This window comes from Argopecten irradians, chromosome 15, assembly GCF_041381155.1.
Source record: "Argopecten irradians isolate NY chromosome 15, Ai_NY, whole genome shotgun sequence".
In the NCBI taxonomy this organism is placed as follows: Eukaryota; Metazoa; Mollusca; class Bivalvia; order Pectinida; family Pectinidae; genus Argopecten; species Argopecten irradians.
The window spans coordinates 2716933-2739413 of NC_091148.1; the positions used below are offsets into that span (position 1 = coordinate 2716933).

Consider the following 22481-nt stretch of genomic DNA (forward strand, 5'->3'; position numbering starts at 1 on the left):
AGGTTCCCGTTTCCGACAGCTGATGTTATACGACGGTTGATTGGTTCAAGACCCTGGTGGAGGTAAAGGGTAAAGGTCAAGTATTGACCCCGCGCGACAGTACGATAATGAAAGTGAATTTGTGATGTCTCTTGGATAAAAAGGTACGTTTTTTCTTAGATTATAAGCAGAAAATCAAAATGTGGATTCATCTGGACAAAATCATTATTGTAATTTTTGCATATCAACTCCCTGATATTTATTTTTGGCTTAACAGCTGCCCAAAAACGGGATGCACAGGTAGTAAACAAGCCTAAAGGCTGGCGTTATGACAGCATCTGATAGGCTATCGATCCCATGTGAAGAGTTTGTGTGGTTATGTACATGTGTTTTATTTCAAAAGCAGATCAGCATTGTCATTACATGTTATTGGTAATGTATCACATATCTATCTGTATGATTGAATACAAATATTCAATTATAATGTACAATATATAATGTTTGAATTATTGTAAGTTTGAATTGGAAAATATATATTATACAATGGATAACTAGATGGATAATACAGATTCTGTTTTTCAAATGTGCATATGTGTATATGAATTAAACTGCGGTAAACGCTAACCCCAAATATAAATCCATTCCATTTAAAAACTGTATTTAATTTTAAAGTTTCCTATGGGATCATAATTCGACTTCAAATCTTGCAGAAAGAAGTCTCTGGCTCCTATGAATTATTTTGGCTTTGGAACTTGAAATCATATGTTATATGCTTAGTTACTGACATCTGGCAGCAATGATACTTGATCTTAAAAACTTTAATACTGACCAAAACATTATTCAATACTTAGAAATAACTTTAATATCTACCAGAACTTTCATTTTCTCTTATTTACCAGTAATCTGATCTACATATTCAAGTTTGTAGATTAAAAATGTCTTTAAGAGGTTATCATACTTACTTATCTCCCCTTAGTTTGAACTTATGAGCCAGGTATACATATGAACTGCAACGTATTTATAACTGAGAGATGATTGACACAAGTCACTTTAATGTTAGTGTTTGAAGGTAATATATATATAAGTGCTGGTGGACTTGTGTCAGATATGTAAATATGGACTGTTGATAAATACATGTTGTGTAATATTGACCACAGAATGTCCTGAATACTGTGAGTTTACTGTGTGCAAGTTATATGGCCTGAGAGAGGATTATATCACAGCCAGACTGAGACTTGAACTCAGGACTTTGAAACACTAGCTAGATTGATGATGTAAAAATGTTATGTACTTGGTCAATGCATATGGTGTTCGTTCAGCCCAATCTAGTCACATTACTAATATTCCTTCATCCTATCTCAAAGTCTTCACCGGTATCGATGAATGATACTATCACAGTGGGTATTTAGTTTGGTTAAAATGATGAAAATTAGATATTGGTCATTAGTAACCCAATTAAAGTATTGATAAAAGTTTCTCAGCAGAATTTCAATACTAGATTATCTCCCCTAGTTTGAATCTTGGTCTCAAATCATATATGTTTCAGGGACAGTAATATTATAGTATATATCATGCCAACTTTCAGTGATGATTTTAACATTCTTTAATAGATTTATATGTCCAGTAATAGATGTAATTACGAGAGGAGAAAATATACTAACCAGATAAGAATTCTGTACAATAACTGAACATAACACACGATGATCGATCCATTCTAGTCACGCTACATTTGTTACAAAAAATAAGATGATAAATTCTAAACACATTTATTGTGAGACAATATCATTCTTTAGAATGGTTGAACACAGATGTTGCCGATCATTAAGATACAATTATTACGTTACAGTCGTTAATCTGATGGAGCAAATTCCCGCTAATTATGTGTAATCAATGTGGTTGTGTATGTAGATGGCCTGGTATGTATGCTGTATACAGTAACTAGTGGTGGCGGCAGCTGTATATCTATAGGCATCACAAGGACTGTCGTCTAGTGTTAGTGCTCAAATTCTTTGAAATGCTAGACTTTAATGTCATTTTAGCTATTTTACCTCTTCTATATTTTAAACTAAAATACTTTTTTTCCAGTGACAAATAAACAATTTCAGACGATCATGTTATGATTCTAGCAACCATCATATCTATCTTGTCATTTCAGTAGTAAAGAAAATTGAACCCTTTACTGAAAACATACTTATTTTTAACTCTGTCAGATTTTAGCATAAATGGGGGAAAAATGTAAATTATGATAGCATGTATATAAATCAGCACCATTCAGTGGTTCAATAACAGAATACAAAAATACCCTTTTACAAAACTCAGTGCTGTACATGAATTAGCACTTCAAAGATAACACGAAATGTACTATTTACAGTATATCCTATGGGTCAAGGAAGTATGAAATATCAACTGTTGTTTTCCAGATAAAAGTGGATCCTTATAAATATAATGTCTGTAGGATACGAAATACTTGAAGTAGTAAATATAGGGCAGTAAGGTAATTCTAAAAGTGTGGACAGCATATTGTCGAATTTTCTACAAAGTATATCCTACTTTGATAGATTTGTCTATATATAATTGGAGTGTAACAAAGATCTGGCATTTTACAGAAAATCACTTAAGAATTACAAATTAGCAATTATCAACACTCTGCCAAGGGCAGATAACTCTGGGCCCTGCTTGACCTTGTAAAAGAATATTTTCTCTATTTTGTTTAATCTGGATGATTTAACTAAAAATATAGAAAGGGTTTATCTATGTCCCAATTAACCCTCATCCTGAATTTATTTTTTAAGAATCAATTACAGGTTTTAATTAAAACAATAAGAATTTCTGAATCAAAGTTAATTATTTTCTGACTTTAAAAAGTTCTCGATTTGACACGTATGGTCTTTTGTGTAAACAATGTATTGATTATATGTACCAGATTCTCTGTGCAACAGATTGTTAAGTCTATAGGCGCGTCTGTAGATCTATTGTTAAATACAAAAGGCTTTACATGTATATCAGTATACTAGGTACAGACAGATCAAGTTTCCTTGTCTATGATAGAGAATGGAATGTACTGTATTCAACCCAATAAGCGCCCATGTCTCTATAAGCGCCCCTCCCCTTTTTGAGGTCTCATTTCAAAGCCCAGATATCAGACCAAAACTATCATAACCGTATAGGTTTAATTTGAAATAATTCTCTACTTTTTCATTTTTTTAAACTCCATGGGCACTTATTGGGTCAAATACGATAGTATTGAAGTTACATATCCAGATATCACCCAACATTACGGATGCTCCACCATTAATCCCAAATGGTATTTTTTTCTCTATCAAATACAGGAGCAGGTGAATGATGTATTTGTCTCCTGTTACAAAAGTCACTTACTTTACAGCATTACCACCATTGAAAAGTTTAAACTTATCATTTTACTTCAAGATAAAAAATATTAAAAATAGTTAATTGCGTACAGAAAAAATTCTGTAGCACTCAAAATATGCTTTATAGAATGAATTACATAATAATTGCACATGCATCTTTAACTCACTCACCCACGGCCCTCATAAATGGTCTAGTCTGATGTTTGATGTTAAACGAAGAGTCTAAGTGTAAAAGGGGAATTTACAATTAGCTTTCTGTGTCTCTGATTGTAGACTAGGGGGAGATAACCTACTTGTAGAATTCTGTATCTCTGGCTCTAGACTAGGGGGAGACAATCCTATTATTAGTATTGTGTGACTCAGACTCTTGACTAAGGGGAGACAATCCTATTATTAGTATTGTGTGACTCAGACTCTTGACTAGGGGGACTCGGATAACCTACTTAAAGAATTCTGTATCTCTGGCTCTAGACTAGGGGGAGATAATCTGCTATTAGTATTCAGTGTCTCTGACTCTAGACTAGGGGGAGATAATCAGCTATTAGTATTCTGTGTCTCTGACTCTAGACTAGGGGGAGATAATCTACTATTAGAATTGTGTGACTCAGACTCTAGAATAGGGGGAGATAATCTACTATTAGTATTCTGTGTCTCTGACTCTAGACTAGGGGGAGATAATCTACTATTAGAATTGTGTGACTCAGACTCTAGAATAGGGGGAGATAATCTACTATTAGAATTCTGTAGCTCTGATTCTAGACTATGAAGAGATAATCAACTATTTGCATTCTGTAACTCTGTATCTAAACTAGGGGGAGATAATTTACTGTTAGTATTATCTGTCTCTGATTCTAAACTAGCGGAGATAATCTATTAGCATTATCTGTCTCTGATTCTAAACTAGCGGAGATAATCTATTAGCATTATCTGTCTCTGATTCTAAACTAGGGAGAGATAATCTACTATTAGCATTATCTGTCTCTGATTCTAAACTAGGGGGAGATAATTTACTGTTAGTATTATCTGTCTCTGATTCTAAACTAGCGGAGATAATCTATTAGCATTATCTGTCTCTGATTCTAAACTAGGGAGAGATAATCTACTATTAGCAGTATCTGTCTCTGATTCTAAACTAGGGGGAGATAATCTACTATTAGTATTCTGTGTCTCTGACTCTAGATTGGGGGAAGATAATTTACTATTAGAATTCTGTGGTGAAAATCTTATAAGAATGACAATTTCTAGGTAAAAGCTAGGTCATAAAACAGAAATGCATCAGAGATAGAGTGGTCCTTGTTAACACGATATCACATTTAATGGGAGTGGGTATGTATTGCATACAAAGATAATAAAAATACCAGGCAAAGATAGCTACCTTATACTGCAGGTATTTTAAAAGAATATACCTGATATTAACATTCACATCAGGTGTTAAAGTTAATAGGGAAGAGATATTTTATTAATTTATCTTGAGATGTTTTAGTTGTTAAATGTGGCAAGTGTGCTTTAAAGGACCACCTACATTCTTTATCTATAAAGCAGGTGATGTACATGTGATGTACAGGTGATGTACATGTGATGTACATGTGATGTATGTGAACTATTATCTTAATGATATACAAATATATAATATATTATGGTTGGTAATAGTGCGCTTTCATCATTTTATATTAAAAATAAACCAGTATATATACACCATATTTGTTATGATATTTCTTCAGTGCACCTCATCATGGTTCGTCCATTATCTGTCATGCGCCATCTATACACGTTTCATTTAAACTACTTTTTCTCCATAACAGAAAGGCCCAGGGTATTAATATTAGGTCTGTAGCAGGATGGATTGAAGAACTTCCAAGTTTATCCATATGAACCACCTTGACCTTCATTCAAAGTACAATAGGTCAAATGACTTACTTATACTAGTACATGGTGAGCGATACAGGCCCTCTGGGCCTCTTGTATTACTACTATATGGTCACTGATGATCCACCTAGTCCAATCCCACTACAAATAAATATCCTATATTATGTGGTTAAGAATTTGCTCCAGTTGTTTGTAATGATTTCCTAAATTGTCAACCATACAGCCTTCATCCTCCCCAACCCTACACACACAGCAACCTTAATCCCCTCCCCCTCCAACACAACCACCAGTACCTTCATTCCTAAGGTACCCACAAATCCATCAATTGCATCCTTCATGCTACTGACTTATACTAAAATATCAGGGATTTATAGATAAAAAATACAGTTTAAGCTCTAAAATTGCCATATGCTCCTGATGAACTATAGTTTTATGAGATGACAAACATTTACGGTGTCCAGAATGATGTGTCACAAAGCTACTGTTTGCCTGAAAAGGACTGTAGCCTTATCTAGCAGTAGTTAGAATGTGAGAAAAGCTGTCTAACAAATCAATATCACCCTCCTTGTGCCTGCCAATCAAATCCTGGCTCTACAACCCATCATTATTATTGATCCAACCTTTAGGGGCTCACCACAGGGAAATCTATAGAAATATTATAAATTGTAAGAAGTGCAAAAATAGTGTGCCACTGTTCAGGATCAAACCCTCATCCTTTCGGCCAACTGATCATGAGTTGATATAAGAGGAAATTCCCCTAAGCACGAAGCTAAAGGGCGACTGTTTTGCTATATTTACACTATTTACAATTAAAACTTGTGCTATATTAGTCTGAGATTTTTCTCAGGGTACTCTGCCTTCCCTTCACAAACAAAGCATATAAGCAATTGCCCTTGATTATAGTTGATTCAGATGGCTGTGGGAACTTTTGAAATTGAAAGTAATTGAGTTGACTGTTTTCACCATGCTGATGATACCTTTGCCAATTCATGGGACATTTACATCTATTTATTCCAAAATTTTGATAGCATCATTTTAATGTTTGCAAATTTGCTTTTATGGCTTTAAGATAATCTGAATACTACAAACATAATGCTACCTACATTGTACAACATATTTAATTTTAGATGTTTTGTTTCAAGAAGACTGCATGTTGTACAGTTCTTAAGCTTGTTTATACAGTAGTATATAGAGATCTTAATTTGGTTCAACTAATATTCAAAATTTAAAAATCTTTGTAATTTACACAATACACTGTGACCATTGTACTTTTACGTTTTGTTTTTGTTAAATCTTTGTAATCTGATATCTTCCCTGATTCACAGATTACATTTCAAGTTTAACCAATTAGCACATATTGATTATTGGGTCTGCAGTACAGAACCTGATCGGGATCGTGACCTTGAGCGTAACTTGAAGGTCGTGCTTGTTTTTGAGTTGATTGTTTCATAATGTCACGCTGGTCAAGGTGTAATAAACATGTGGAGGTGATGTGAGAAAAACATGTTTTTATGACCTTATTTCAAATATATGAGTTAATTTGATAATTTAAATTTTGCCCACAAAATTAATTCAGAGACTCAGTCATTTGCCTGAGCAGTAATCAGCTGAAGATGATGGACAGTTTTTGCCACTAACTGTCCTCCATTGGATCTTGAATCAATATTATTTCATAAAGACAGTCTTTAGGACACGAACAAGGTGTCTGTAAGTTGATGAGTTTTATTTCAGTACTCTGGTTTTGCTCAAACTGGTTAATCCTGAAACAACTCGTCATTTATCATTGCAAATACAGAAAAAAGAGAAGTTTCAAAAGATTTCCAGGATATATGAATTGGGGAAAGTACTTCTGTATATTTCAAAGATGTTTAGATGAATTTAAATACCTGTATGTAATTATTAAGTTGAGTTAAAAATGTGAGACAAAATTTAAGACTCCTAAAATATACCTTTAAACTTACCTTTTCATTTTGTATTTTTCTAAAGATATGAAGATATATAGATTGTCAATTTTATGAGAAAATTGCTTTTCATTACCAATATGAAACTATATTATATATACTTCATAATATAACTTGATTTATTATAATACCACAAACTGTTTCGCTTGTTGAATGCTAATTAAGGACAAGGTTTTGTCTTTTTTGTAGTCATTTGTTCACTTAAGAAGTCGTTTGATTCAAATTGAATGTATACATAATTTAAATATGTTCCGTTTCATTGAATTTATATTTTTCTATACAAAGTGAGAAGACGTCACTGAAGTGAAGCGTCCTACATCTGAAGCTTATAATGAGCCCCGGACTGCTGTAGGAATACTGATTATATAAAAATAGATTAAGCAGAAAAGCTTTATTATTTGAAAGCAGAGAAGATTTAAGTTTATTTTTATTAAGATGACTGCCAATGAAAAAATCTAAATATGAAAATTATCGGTTTACATTCTTTGCTGAATATATAAGCTTTTATTAAAGATGCTCCACCGCTGACAAATGGTATTTTTTGCACTATCAAAAACAGGAGCAGACGATTAAGTATTTTTCTTTAGTTACAAAAGTTACTTACTTTTACACCGTTACCACCATTGAAAAGTTTGAGCTTTTAATTTGACTTGTTAAAAATATGAAAAATAATTAATTGCATCCCGAAAAAATTCACCAATTATTGTTCAAATGATGAATATCATTTATGCTCTGTCGGCGGTGGAGCACCTTTAGCATTGATCATCAATTGAAAACAAATTGAAACACAAGACAATTTATTTTAACTCATTCACCCCTGAGGACACATTTGAACTCTGCTAATATCAAAGACTGGAGCAGTCCATTATGACTTTCCAGGGGTCAATTAATGAGTTCAGTTGACAAAAATGTAATGCTTTGTGTACATGTATAACATTAATAAAAAATCTTTGAACCTTTTTCGGTTATGTGTCCCCCAATATACATTTGTAGATTCTTGTTTGAATACTAATAATTTGTTATATTGATTAGATAAACATTTTATCTGAAAATAAACAACTCTGAAATAAAAGATATTTCCCCTTTTTGGGCTAACATGAAGGTTTCGTAAAAAAAACTAAAATATGCCAGTGTCAGTATAATGGAAATTCTCGGGTAATTATCATTGATAAATATTTTACCTGAAAACAATAACCAATATTTCCCCTTGTGGGGCCCCAGTTAAAGAGAGGCTGATACATTTGTGTGTGTGTAGCTGTATACTTGAGATGCTGACAAGAGTGATTCTTCCTGTATGTGCTGGACAAATTGTCACCAAGGTAAACTCAATTGTATTACAGATATTTAATTCTCTGCAAAATTCTACGATTTCCACGCTGATGATTTCTGGACATCGCATTATTTCCATGTAGCATTCGGCTAAAGGAATTTAGTCAACAATGACATTCTGAGGTTCGTAAAGCGTGAAGATTTCTTCACATATGGGAATGTTGAAACGTAATTAGATACTATTGATGAGCTGACTGCCGTCAATTTCATGACAATTCATAGTCACTATCAAAAGATTATTTAACAGATGTTTTACAGTTGTAACAACATTATCAGCTCTCTCTCATGAAATTTGAATATTTTGCAATAGATATCTATGATAGAATTCAAAACATATGGTAGCTACATGTGTTGATGATATTAGCATACAGATCTATAAACATATTGATTATTGATTATCAATTATTTGATATGTCATTATTTGATTAACAGCTCATGCTTATGCAGATGTCGTCCAGATTTTATTGATAATTGGAGAAATTTTCCTGGTGTATGGTAATTTACTGATAACTCTATTAACTGAGTAAAAGTATATTTGCTCAGCATTTTCCAATGTTGTTTACGTGTGTGTAACCATTATAGGCGGACGTTTCCCTTAATTTATGTGTCATAAATAGCAGGTAACCTGAGTGCATACAGCATTAAGGTAATATCTGCATTGTCTTGAACAATTATAAAGACATTTTCTGCAAAATGACATCATAAACATTAGACTTTCATTCTAACATCAGAAAACGACATCATAAACATTAGACTTTCATTCCATCATCATCAATTTCAGTGATTGGAAAGTATTGATATACAGTTACTGTAAAACCTCTGTGAACTACCTCTGTATAAAGACCACCTGCTTAATAAGACCACTTTTAGGATCCCAAATGCCCAATATCAACACAATTCAACCTGTGTATAAAGACCACCTGGCTAAAAAGACCTGTTTTTCTCTGTCCTTTTGCTGGTCTTCATAGGTTTGACTGTGTACAAAATATCATGTCTTGTTTTGGAATATTCAGACATATCTTAATTTACCAAAAATTGTTAAGTTGGACCACAGTGGTTTTGGAATGCATTTGTGCACAATGTTCATGTGAAACATATAACGACATTTGCTTACATGCGTAACTAATAACAAACATTTATCATTAATTACATGTAAATATATACAATACTGACTTACTAGTATATAGAGTTACACCGCTATAGTACCATTGTTAACGGCAATGGAACAATACAATGGTGTGGTGAATTATTGATAACTGACCCCTGCAATCAGATGGTTATAAGATTTCTGGAGCTGACCCTTCATTTCTAGACTAGCGATAGTTGACTAAGTGGTTAACATGTGTATATGCCTTACAATCAATAATAACTGTTATATAGGGGGTAAACCATCCCCGATACTCCAGGGCTTCCAATCACTAACGATCTCTACACCCCTGGACTATCTCATAGTAAAACTGGAGGCAACAGAACAGAACAGGTATACGTAATTTAGTCATTTGATGTACATCAAAAGAGCCGTATAACGTACACTGTGATTCACTGTGTGGCTTTGATGTTAGGCGTACGTTGCTCTCTCTAGTCTTCAAAGGAAATCTTTGCTAGCCTGTGATTGGTCAAATGTTTTCCGCTGAACTGCCTTCAATTTCACTATGAGATAGTCGAGTAAGTGATCGGAAGCCCTGGAATATCGAGGGTGGGGGTTAACATGAATTCCAGCTACCAAACGAATAATAAATCACATTCTTGGTTATAACATAATATTTACAGTTTGCACTGACATGGACTCAATAACCATGCTTTCTTGTATTATCATTATCAGTGTATAATGTTAGCACAACACGTGCGGCAATTCTATTGTTACGTGAATAGTGGCTGGCGTAGCAACGTGAGGTCATGACCCCACTTTTGGCGGGAACATATGAATGACTCGATTCCAATTAGCTGTTCAATCGAATTTGTTGACGATGACGGGAGAGAAAAAATATGGGTATTTTAATAAAACATATGTAACTGCCGCGAGAAAAAATTATATTCATTTACTTGAAAACTGTAAATATAAGGAATAGATGTTTATTTTGTTGAGGTTATGAGGGTATAATGATAATGGAGCACGTGTAAATTTTATGTAATCGGCTTCAACATCTATTCCTTAATGAATTTAACTCATAGATATGGTTCCTATAAGTTGTTTGTAATATCTGTATAACGAAGTATGTCTATAAAGAAGTAATTTTGCAGGTCAGCAGATGTTCGTTACAACAGTGTTTTACTGTCTATTATTAATTAAATATTTAATCTATCAAGTAATTTTTTATGGTACCAAACTTGCCTCTCTCCAAGTAAATCATGAGGTTAATTGATATTTTTTTCTTTGGAATCTCCAGCTTCCTAACGGACCTCTTTGAAAAAATAGGACATAGTTCATATACATCAAAACAAAAACAAATTTCAAGAAATAGTGGTGATGTCCATTATTTTAGGCTGTGCAGATGACAAGATAATATTATATATTATATACAAATAAGATATGACTTAAAGTGGATACGCATACATAGTATGACATATATTTCTTCATATATTATTGATAAGCCCTATATATTTATCACATGCACATCATATGTGTAGTTCTGTCATGATAGTCACAAGTTCCAATGTCACTTTATTCAAGTTTAATATTTGGAAATATTAGATATGCTCTGATTTTCCACTATTTTCATTGGATAATAAATGGTCATGTGATGTTCAATACATAGCATATATTGACTCAGTGTTTCCAATTTTAGAAACACTGAGTCAATATTTCTTTGTGAACTTCATTGCACACATGCTGCATTCTTCAGGGTGCCATTCTTTGACCAATGGTTTTCTTATAATCAATATGCACATGTACATTAACATGGTTTTCGACATTTGCTGAAGAAATGAGATATGAAAATTAAGGACCTTTGGTTTGGTCCATATGGTGTTATATTACCCTAGTAGAACTTAAAATAATGACCTTGGGTTTTGCCCTCAGTCATTATTTATTCTACTTGGACGATATACCATCATATGGACCTCAACCAAAGTCCATTATTGATATGTATATATAGACCTACTTCAGCCTTTTTACATGTTTTTTTGTGTGACTTCTTCCTTGTAAACAGATGGTAATATCATGGGTGACTGCACTGGGTACATTTGAACAGTAGCCTTTAAAAGACGACTAAAACTTACTTTGAGAACCCCCTGCAATCAGATGGTAATAAGATTTATGGAGCTGGACTTCTTTACTAGGGACTAGCTATTGTTGAACTAAGTGTGTTAACCATGTGGTTTTGCCTTACAATCAAAAATAACTGTTTTATAGGGGTGTACAAACAACCCCCGTTACCTAAAGGGCATCCAATCACTACCGATCTCTACACACCACGTGGACTATCTAATTGTTATAAAAATGGAAGGCAACATAAACAGAACAGGTATAACTTAAATTTAGGTCTTTTGATGTTACATCAAAAGATGCCGTATTAACGTACATACTGTGATTAACTGTGTGGATTTAGATGTTAGGCGAAACTACGTTTCTCTCTCTAGATTATTCAACAGGAAAATCTTGCTAGACTTTTATTGTCTCAAATGTTTTCCTCCGCAGAACTTCCCTTCAATTTTAACTATGAGATAGTAGATTAAGAGTTCGGAAGCCCTGTAAATATCGAGGGTGGGGGTTAAACATGAATTCCAGCTACCAAACGAATAATAAATCACATTCTTGGTTATAATATAATATTTACAGTTTGCACTGACATGGACTCAATAACCATGCTTTCTTGTATTATCATTATCAGTGTATAATGTTAGCACAACACGTGCGGCGATGCTATTGTTACATGAATAGTCGATGGCGTAGCAACGTGAGGTCATGACCCCACTTTTGGCGGGAACATATGAATGACTCGATTCCAATTAGCTGTTCAATCGAATTTGTTGACGATGACGGGAGAGAAAAAATATGGGTATTTTAATAAAAAACTATGTAACTGCCGCGAAAAAAAAAAAATAACATTCATTTACTTGAAAACTGTAAATATAAGGAATAGATGTTTATTTTGTTGAGGTTATGAGGGTATAATGATAATGGAGCACGTGTTAATTATGTAACCCGGCTTCAACATCTATTCCTTAATGAATTTAACTCATAGATATGGTTCCTATAAGTTGTTTGTAATATCTGTATAACGAAGTATGTCTATAAAAAAGTAATTTTGCAGGTCACCAGATGTTCGTTACAACAGTGTTTTACTGTCTATTATTAATTAAATATTTAATCTATCAAGTAATTTTCTATGGTACCAAACTTGCCTCTCTCCAAGTAAATCATGAGGTTAATTGATATTTTTTTCTTTTGGAATCTCCAGCTTCGTAACGGACCTCTTTGAAATAATAGGACATAGTTCATATACATCAAAACAAAAAACAAATTTCAAGAAATAGTGGTGATGTCCATTATTTTAGGCTGTGCAGATGACAAGATAATATTATATATCATATACAAATAAGATATGACTTAAAGTGGATATGCATACATAGTATGACATATATTTCTTCATATATTATTGATAAGCCCTATATATTTATCACATGCACATCATATGTGTAGTTCTGTCATGATAGTCAAAAGTTCCCATGTCACTTTATTCAAGTTTAATATTTGGAAATATTAGATATGCTCTGATTTTCCACTATTTTCATTGGATAATAAATGGTCATGTGATGTTCAATACATAGCATATATTGACTCAGTGTTTCCAATTTTAGAAACACTGAGTCAATATTTCTTTGTGAACTTCATTGCACACATGCTGCATTCTTCAGGGTGCCGTTCTTTGACCAATGGTTTTCTTATAATTAATTTGCACATGTACATTGACATTGTTTTTCGATATATGCTGAAGAAATGAGATATGAAAATTAAGGACCTTTGGTTTGGTCCATATGGTGTTATATTACCCTAGTAGAACTTAAAATAATGACCTTGGGTTTTGCCCTCAGTCATTATTTATTCTACTTGGACGATATACCATCATATGGACCTCAACCAAAGTCCATTATTGATATGTATATATAGACCTATTTCAGCCTTTTTACATGGTTTTTTTTTGGTGACTTCTTCCTTGTAAACAGATGGTAATATCATGGGTGACTGCACTGGATACATTTGAACAGTAGCCTTTAAAAGACGACTAAAACTTACTTTAAGAACCCCTCTAGGGTTTAAAGGTTATTGATTAAATGAATAGTCAAACACGTTTATTTTTGTTTGGTATCAATGAAGTGAATCGGCTCCCTATACACTCTATACATGCATTGTAGAAGACACCTTTCAGTCAAGCCAGTATAGGTATTTTGTTTACTGGTGTTCTTTCAAAAGCATTGTCATCTTAACTTCTTGAAATGTTCAAATTCAAAAATTTTGTTTAAGATATACATGTATTAATTTCTTTGGAATTTGTAATGGGTAATTGATAAATCAAACTTAAGTTTCATTTCAATCTATACAGTAACACATTTATCAATTTATGTCTTTAAAAATACAATATTTTGTAAAATAATTTGCGTCATTTTTTTTTATGTTAAGCTGATGATAAGAACTTGAAAACAGTGTAACCGTATATATGTACTGGGTTTTATATTGAGGTGTAATCCCTTGTATACATGTATTTACTATCATATGAGCTCCTTACATGTACATAGTTATTACAGTACCGACTTATGCAACAGCTAGATGGCTACAGTACATTAAGGTCAGTTCTCATAAATCAGTTGATTATAAGCATGATACATTTGTACAAATGTGGATTGTAAATACAGAGTTATCTGCCTTTGTGAGTAGGTTTGATTTTGATTTCATTTTTTTGGAAGCGTAACATTATACTTTTCAGAGAAAACAAAGTAAGTTTTGCTCACAATAAATATAAATACCAAGTAATGACTTTACAATGGCTACACTATACCTGCAAGGGAGGTAATTATTTTTTAAGCAAAGACCGAATGATAATGCAGAGTCTGAATTCTACTTTGTAAAATTTGTCATGTTTATAGAAGTCCACATATATTGCCTTGAACAAAAAGTATCCAATTTATTTCTTTGTCATATAACGCTCTAGAGTAAATGATACCAATAAATGTAACCAATTTTTTTATTTTAATTTTATTTTAATTATAGACCAGTTTCCTTTGACCAGTCTTCTAGCTGTGACTGATCATTCAGAAAAACAGCCTGACGCGAATCATATTATATTGCAGCTAGAAGATATTCTCACTTGACGCATTCTATTAAAACAAGTTATATATGATTGAGTTGGTGGGGTCAGGCAGGGGGAGGGGTTGTCCCACCCTTCATTAAAGTACATGTACATGTACAACAAAACACGTACATTTATAATGAATGGATTTATGGTCATCAGGTAGTCAATTTCTATCCCCACCAAAGTTCCTGTACGATGTTTGTAATTTGTGTATAACAAACTATGTTTATAACAAGGTGAATTTGTTGGTCTCCAGAGGTTCTTTATAACTGTACTTTTACTGTACCATTTGGCATGTACATGTCTGCAAGTGTATGTGAGTTATGAGTTGTACATGTGAGTTGGAGAATGAGAGTTTGGATGCATGGTCAGGGGTCATCTCACTGTCTTGCTGTGAGAGCGCAGAGCTGTTGGTTCTGGTGAGAGCTTAGGGCAGGTGGGTTAATGAAGGCTGCATGGTGCTGTGTTAAATTGGTTTGGGTGGAGAAGCTTAAATTGAATACTAAACTCAGGTACATTTGTATACAGGGTTGAGTGGATATGAGACAGGTGACAGGGGAACAGAAGGAAAAGAGATAGAAACTCAATTTAATTAAATCTAGGTAATCTTTAAATTTTGATTGCGAGACAGTTCATTCACATTTAGCTTTGGAGTTTGACAATGGTAACAATAACATTCATTGTAATCTATATGGCATTGTATATAGGTGTATTATACTGTAGATGAAAGCTCGGTGTGCTTTCTCTATCACTGGCCTACACTTAAATGTCCAATCAATGTTCACCCTGTTTAGCTGTGGCTGTATTTTTATTTCAGGGATATATACTGACTCAAATGATATAATCAGGTGTTCGTTATAAATGTGCTACATTAAACGCTACCTTTATCAGACTAAGTGATATATTCACTAAACTAGTTGATAAAAGATTAAGATGAAAAATTCTTTGACTGAGATTTAAGTGCTTCCAGGCTTGGACTTACATTTCGTTGCCACCGTGTATGATTTGGAAAATTTTGTCTTGTGAGAAGCAGGAACTGTAAAATGTGAATTACTGACAAATTCTGATTTTGAATGACAAGCTGAAAACCTGACTCCCAACAGTCTAATCATGAAGTTTTTCATCATTTTTTTATCATATATTTTTTTGAATGGATTAATAATTACTGATGATTCTCAATTTTGTGATGACTGAACTAGCTACTGAGGTAGCTGATTTTTTCCTGATAAGGAACAAATTGTGTATCGCCATTCATAGTAAGACGTTTACTCTACATAGAATTCTTATTACAGTAGTCTATATATAACTTAATAATAAGCATGCATAGCTGGACATCCTCGGTACTCCAGGGGTTCCATCACTTAACGATCTCTACTACCCCCTGGGCTATCTCATAGTAAACTGAAGGCAGCTCAGATGGAAAAAAAATCTGAACCAATCACATATTGCCAGCAAAAAACTTTCTTTGAAGACTACAGAGAGAGCAACACCCAACTTCAAAGCCATACAGTCAACCACAGTGTACCGTTTTACGGCTCTTTTGATGTACATCAAAGGACTAAAATTTTTTACCTTTCGATAGTCTGTCACTGATGTAAGTGATCCATCTTTACTATCGAGGATGATAGTCCGGATATTAGAGGATCAAATTTTTTCGCAATGTCATCTAAGAATATTATTCTTTGTCAAAGGATGCTTCACCGCTGACAATTGGTAATTTTTCACTATCAATACAACAGGAGCTGACGATTAAGTATTTTTCTTACAAATACAAAAGTTACTTACTTTACACCATTACACCATTGAAAAGTTTCGGCTTCTAATTTTACTTCAAGTTAAAAACATGACAAAAATAATTAATTGCATCCCGAAAAAAAATTCCGTGGCACGTATATCCTATATGGAATGAAGTACTGATTGCGCATGTACCTAAGGCAAAATACATTTATACATTATTTTTTTTTTTTTCGCATTTTCAGCTAAAAACAAGAATATTATTCTTTTGTTAATGGTTGGCAAAAAATAAAATCTCGATCCTTCTAAAATAACTTGCTATAGAGTATTTCTTATAATGTCACCCTGTTAAATCGTGTATAAATATTTAAAATAAAATCAAAATGGCCTTTTATTTCAGGTAAAAATAAATGCAACTGCCATTCTTTTTTATGGCTGTCTATATTAATACAGATCTTTAAAATATTTAATAACATTCCCCTTTTTTCAGGTGAAAGCTAAAATGCCAGTAAAACATGGAAGATAAAGACAACCCAAACGTAGTAACTTGTGACAGTTGTAATTCATTATGTCTGGTTCGTCGGACGAAAACGCTGCTTTAATGGCGTCAGCTGGAGAAGGATCGCGACAGAAGAGGAAGAAGGCGCCGGACTGGAGTCGGTTTGGACTTAGCGCCGACCAACAGGAAGCGGGCGGGGCTAAGAAGTATACACACGCTGACGTTGAGGACGGTTACCAGCAGGCTGACGACGGAAAGCAGAACGAACTTTACCGTGAAGATCAGGTAAATTTTGTTTGAGAATTAGGAAAGGCTCTGTTTGATCGATTCTTTCACCCCTGTATACATTTTTCATTTTTGAGCTCTTCTAATTAAAAAGATGGAACAGTTCATTATTGAATTTTCAGGGATGGATGAGTTCAGAAATGTAAGATAAAACCTTAAAGATATTGATATATATATATATATAAAGAATTAAATTATGTTAGAATTGTTGAAGGTAGTTGAAAAATCTGAAATATTAAAATTTGGTTGATGGTATATATATATATAAGTTTAATGTCCTTTTAACAGTCAGGGTCATTTAAGGACGTGCCAGGGCCACAAAGGGCAACATGCTTTGGCACTGTACAAGATTACACAACACAATATATACCGCTATGAGTAAGTCTCCCAAAACATACACCTCTTACTACATACACGCTACACAACGCATACATGGGAGGCCGTCCTTACATGACCCTGGCTGTTAATAGAATGTTAATTAATCAAACAAACAAATCAATCAGACTCAGAACTATAAAAACAAATAAAATAATAGGCAATGCCACATATTTAAGTTTTATCCTGATCAAAGAAATGTTATGATACACAACTTTTGTCAGATTTAGCACTATAAAAACAAATAAAACATGTTGTACTGACTTGAGTATCATGTGATGACTCAGGAGATGTATTTTTATGTAAGAGACGTGTTACATTTATCACAGGAGACAGAAAGGTATTGAATGATTGTTTAATCAATGGCCTTCTGTTACCAGTCTATATCCCTCAGAGCCTTGTGTACCATACATACTGTCTATAGTTGTCAGTACATATACAGGCTTTGGTCTTGGCCTAACACTGTATTAAATGTAATAACCACCCCATCCTTGATACTCCAGAGGTTACGTTCACTGGCTTATATCCACCCCTGAACTATCTCATAGTAAATTAAGCTGGAGGCAGTTCAGGGGAAAAAAACTGACCAATCATAGGCCTGCAGAAATCATAGAGATAGCGACGCCCACCTTCAAAGGCACGCAGTCAAGTTGTCCACAGTCTACTGTTATGCGATTCTTTTCATGTACATCAAAGGATCAAATACCTGTTCTGTTCGGTTGCTTCCAGTTTTACTATGAGATAGTCCAGCAGTGTATATAACATCAGTGATAGTAACCCCCGGAGTATGGAGGATGTAAACATTTAGGGGCCACTCATGTACAACATCTCAAAAATGGTGAAATATCAAGCACTGTACAACAATGTACATGTATATGTGGGAAATCTATGTGTAGAAGACAATGTAGTCCTATATAGGGTTTAGTGGGTCCAGATAGAGCCCAATTGATCCATCGTAGGAGTCCTCAAGGGGTTATCAATTTAAGCCAGTTTTGTGGATAAAAGATATTTTATATCTGCTATATGATTCTGGGTTGGACAAATTATGTTTCTCTCCATCCAGTCCTAATTTCAAGTTGAGGGGAAAATATTCATGTTCGTAAAGGAAATCAATACTACCGTATTCGACCCAATAAGCTCCCCTCACCATTTTTGAGGCCTTGATTTCAATTGCCCAGGCATAAATCAAGACCAAAATCTGTATAGATTTGCAATAATATCATCTTATCAGCACTTTTCTATTTTTTAAATGTCCTGGGAGCCTATTGGGTCGAATATGGTATGTGTTGATATACAGTAAAGCACAGTTCTAACAAATCGTTAGGTATATTGATACTAGTGAACTAAAGCAAATCAATCTATATACTGTAAATCATGGTAATAACGTGTCTCTGGGTCCCATCAAAGTTAGGATACTCCAGCTATCCTCCCTCCCCCTCATCCTAAAGTGACACTTGCTGTTGATAAAAAGTGAATTAAATTAACAATGCTACATAGTGTTAATTCCTTGTCATATACAGTTGATCCTTGTTAACTCAAAGTGGTTTAAAATTCAATTGGTACATCAAGTGACGAAATACTAGATTCTGATTGGGGTACAGATATGGGTACTTTTTGCCTTCGGCTCAGGGCACTATTCCATCCCCATCCCAATACGACATAATAGATAAATAGTATATACCCTTCATGATCAGCCAGGCCAATAGATAAATAGTATACCCTCTCATGATCAGCCAGGCCAGGCCAAATAGTATAACCATAATAGATAAAGAACACATGCACCTATTTGATATCCTTGGTCCTGACCAAATCTTTCTCTATTGCCTTAGGCTTCGGGTTATTATTCAGATTACTGCACATTTGGGCCATTATAGGAATCTATGTATGGTAACTACTGTAAAAGCCATTGACTGATTGACCTGATGCTGACCTGAGGTTGATGTATGTTTCCATGGTGATTGATTGTCAACGCTCTCATGTAATTATGCTGTTGACATTATCATATTTAGCAACACGTCAAAGATTAGTAATATTGATTGGTGGTTCCTGTGTCTTTCCTGTAAGATTAGGGTAATGGTACAGTGGGCGACACAGATTTGATATATTTATCAAACATTTCTTTGTCATTATAGTTTCATTGATAATACTGTCAAATATTTTACCACAAGTTCTACATATCAGAAATTGAATTCAAAGTTTTGTACATATTAAGTTATACAGTTGGATATGATAACAGGCAATGTCTACTATCAAATCCTAGCTTCCCAGAGTTCACCTCTTGGTGGCTGGCAATGTCTACTATCAAATCCTACTATTCCTACTATCAAATCCTAGCTTCCCAAAGTTCACCTCTTGGTGGCTGAGTAGGTGTCTGACATTCTACCACTATAGCCGGGCTTCACCCTCTTGGTCACAGTGGCTGAGTGGTTAAGGTGTCTGACATTCTACCACACTAGCCCTTCACCTCTGAATCATCAGTGGCTGAGTGGTTAAGGTGTCTGACATTCTACCACTAGACCTCTCCATCTCTGAATCATCAAGTGGCTGAGTGGTTAAGGTGTCTGATATTTCTATCACTAGCCCTCCACCTCTGAATCATCAAGTGGCTGAGTGGTTAAGGTGTCTGACATTCTACCACTAGCCCTCCACCTCTGAATCATCAAGTGGCTGAGTGGTTAAGGTGTCTGATATTCTACCACTAGTGTCCTCCAACTCTGGGAATCATCAAGTGGTGGTGCTGAGTGGTTATCATTTAAGGGGTTCTGACATTCTGACACCTACATTCTAACACCTGCCCTCCACCTCTGAATCATCAAGTGGCTGAGTGGTTAAGGTGTCTGACATTCTACCACTAGCCCTCCACCTCTGAATCATCAAGTGGCTGAGTGGTTAAGGTGTCTGACATTCTACCACTAGCCCTCCACCTCTGAATCATCAAGTGGCTGAGTGGTTAAGGTGTCTGACATTCTACCACTAGCCCTCCACCTCTGAATCATCAAGTGGCTGAGTGGTTAAGGTGTCTGACATTCTACCACTAGCCCTCCACCTCTGAATCATCAAGTGGCTGAGTGGTTAAGGTGTCTGACATTCTACCACTAGCCCTCCACCTCTGAATCATCAAGTGGCTGAGTGGTTAAGGTGTCTGACATTCTACCACTAGCCCTCCACCTCTGAATCATCAAGTGGCTGAGTGGTTAAGGTGTCTGACATTCTACCACTAGCCCTCCACCTCTGAATCATCAAGTGGCTGAGTGGTTAAGGTGTCTGACATTCTACATTCTACCACTAGCCCTCCACCTCTGAGTGGTTAAGGTGTCGACTACCACTAGCCCTCACCTGAATCATCAAGTGGCTGAGTGGTTAAGGTGTCTGATATTTCTATCACTAGGGATTATTAGTTAAGGTATCTGACACACAAAAGACCTCCACATCTGAGGCAAGGTGTTTAAGTAATTATTTCAAGAACGAAAACTAGGCGTCCACCTCTGGATCATAAAGGTCCCATGGTTAAGGATATATCATTTTTTATGGTCAATATATTACAATATCCACCTGAAAACAGGTCAATGGTTGTATCTACCTCTGATTCATTACAGTTAGGCCCAGCAGTGTAGATGTCTCGAAAATCTATAGCTTCCATTTCTTGTCGGAGTCGACAGAATGAATTAATCATTAGGAAATATTGATAATGGTTTTTAACAAAAATAATGTGACTATCCATAATTTAGCTTTTTGTTTCATTTCCAGAGCCTCTCGCCACAGAAGCCATGGTACAAGGCCAATTTCTTCATTTCGGAGCCGGTGTTGTTTGGGACATGGGACGGTGTTTTTACTTCCTGTATGATAAACATCCTCGGAGTGATCATCTTCCTCCGAATGGGATGGATCGTGGTAGGTGTGACCTATTCATGGCCTTGTATACATACATACGCCTCACTGTAAAGGTTACCTATAAAACACTTGTTTATCAACTAGCTTGTAAATATTGAATGAAAAGTTAGTCCAGAGGTTAGACATTTTGTAAAAATAAAACGATTTTGGTCTAACTTGGAATAATGTATAGTAGGTTAATTTCAAAGGTATCCCGGCAGTTTATTATCGCTATATATTCACAGTTTACTGATATCTGTGAATTCAAAACATTAATGAAATAATTGCTACAATTTGATATTGTTGAAATATAGACCCTGTGAACTAAATACCACTATACAGAATGAATAAGCTGTCATTTCTCTCGTAATTAGGTCATTGTTGCTATGGTACACTGCATAGAAACGTAGAATTTTGTGGAATACATCTCCATAAATATACATATTATTTGCAACTAAAAGTTAAGATAGTCTTCTGTCATTTTTTCACCTCATAGGTGAGACAGTTTCTGTGACCTTGACCTTCACCTTTGACTTTCATAATTAAGGAAAGAGCAGGCCTAAATGATATAAATAAATCCTTATTGTTATAAATGAATTTAAGTACATACATTTTCATGTGTTTTTCACCACATATTGCAGGGAAATGCAGGAATTGGACTGACCATTTTGACAATCTTCGTTGCCGTGATGATAGTTCTTATCGTGGCTTTGTCAGCCATCGGTGTTTGTGAGCGATGTAAAATGGAGTCAGGGGGCGTATATTTCCTACTGTCACATGTCCTTGGGGCCAGAATTGGAGGCAGTATCGGCGTCATTTACTGCTTCGCTCAAGTAAGTCAATCTACGGAAGTTGGAAAAATTGTGTGTAAACTACTGTAAACCATATTATTTTCAAAATGGCATTTTCACAATGACAATTCATA

At 34.7% G+C, this 22481-nt stretch overlaps 1 protein-coding gene across 4 annotated transcripts in view; it reads left to right on the forward strand.

The window, feature by feature from the left end:
* The first annotated feature begins 62 nt into the window (after positions 1–62).
* Positions 63–22481, forward strand: part of LOC138309430 (solute carrier family 12 member 8-like) — a 29879-nt gene continuing 7460 nt past the window's right edge. Inside the window, exons 1-4 of one of the 4 annotated variants that reach the window (XM_069250620.1) lie at positions 63–143; positions 17018–17311; positions 21434–21577; positions 22198–22389. In XM_069250620.1, coding sequence (XP_069106721.1) covers positions 17096–17311; positions 21434–21577; positions 22198–22389 — 552 coding nt within the window. In that variant the 5' untranslated portion in view covers positions 63–143; positions 17018–17095. Of the gene's footprint in view, positions 144–8416; positions 8627–14265; positions 14290–17017; positions 17312–21433; positions 21578–22197; positions 22390–22481 lie in introns of those variants that run through there. The other 3 variants (XM_069250623.1, XM_069250621.1, XM_069250624.1) reach the window with 3 other exon arrangements.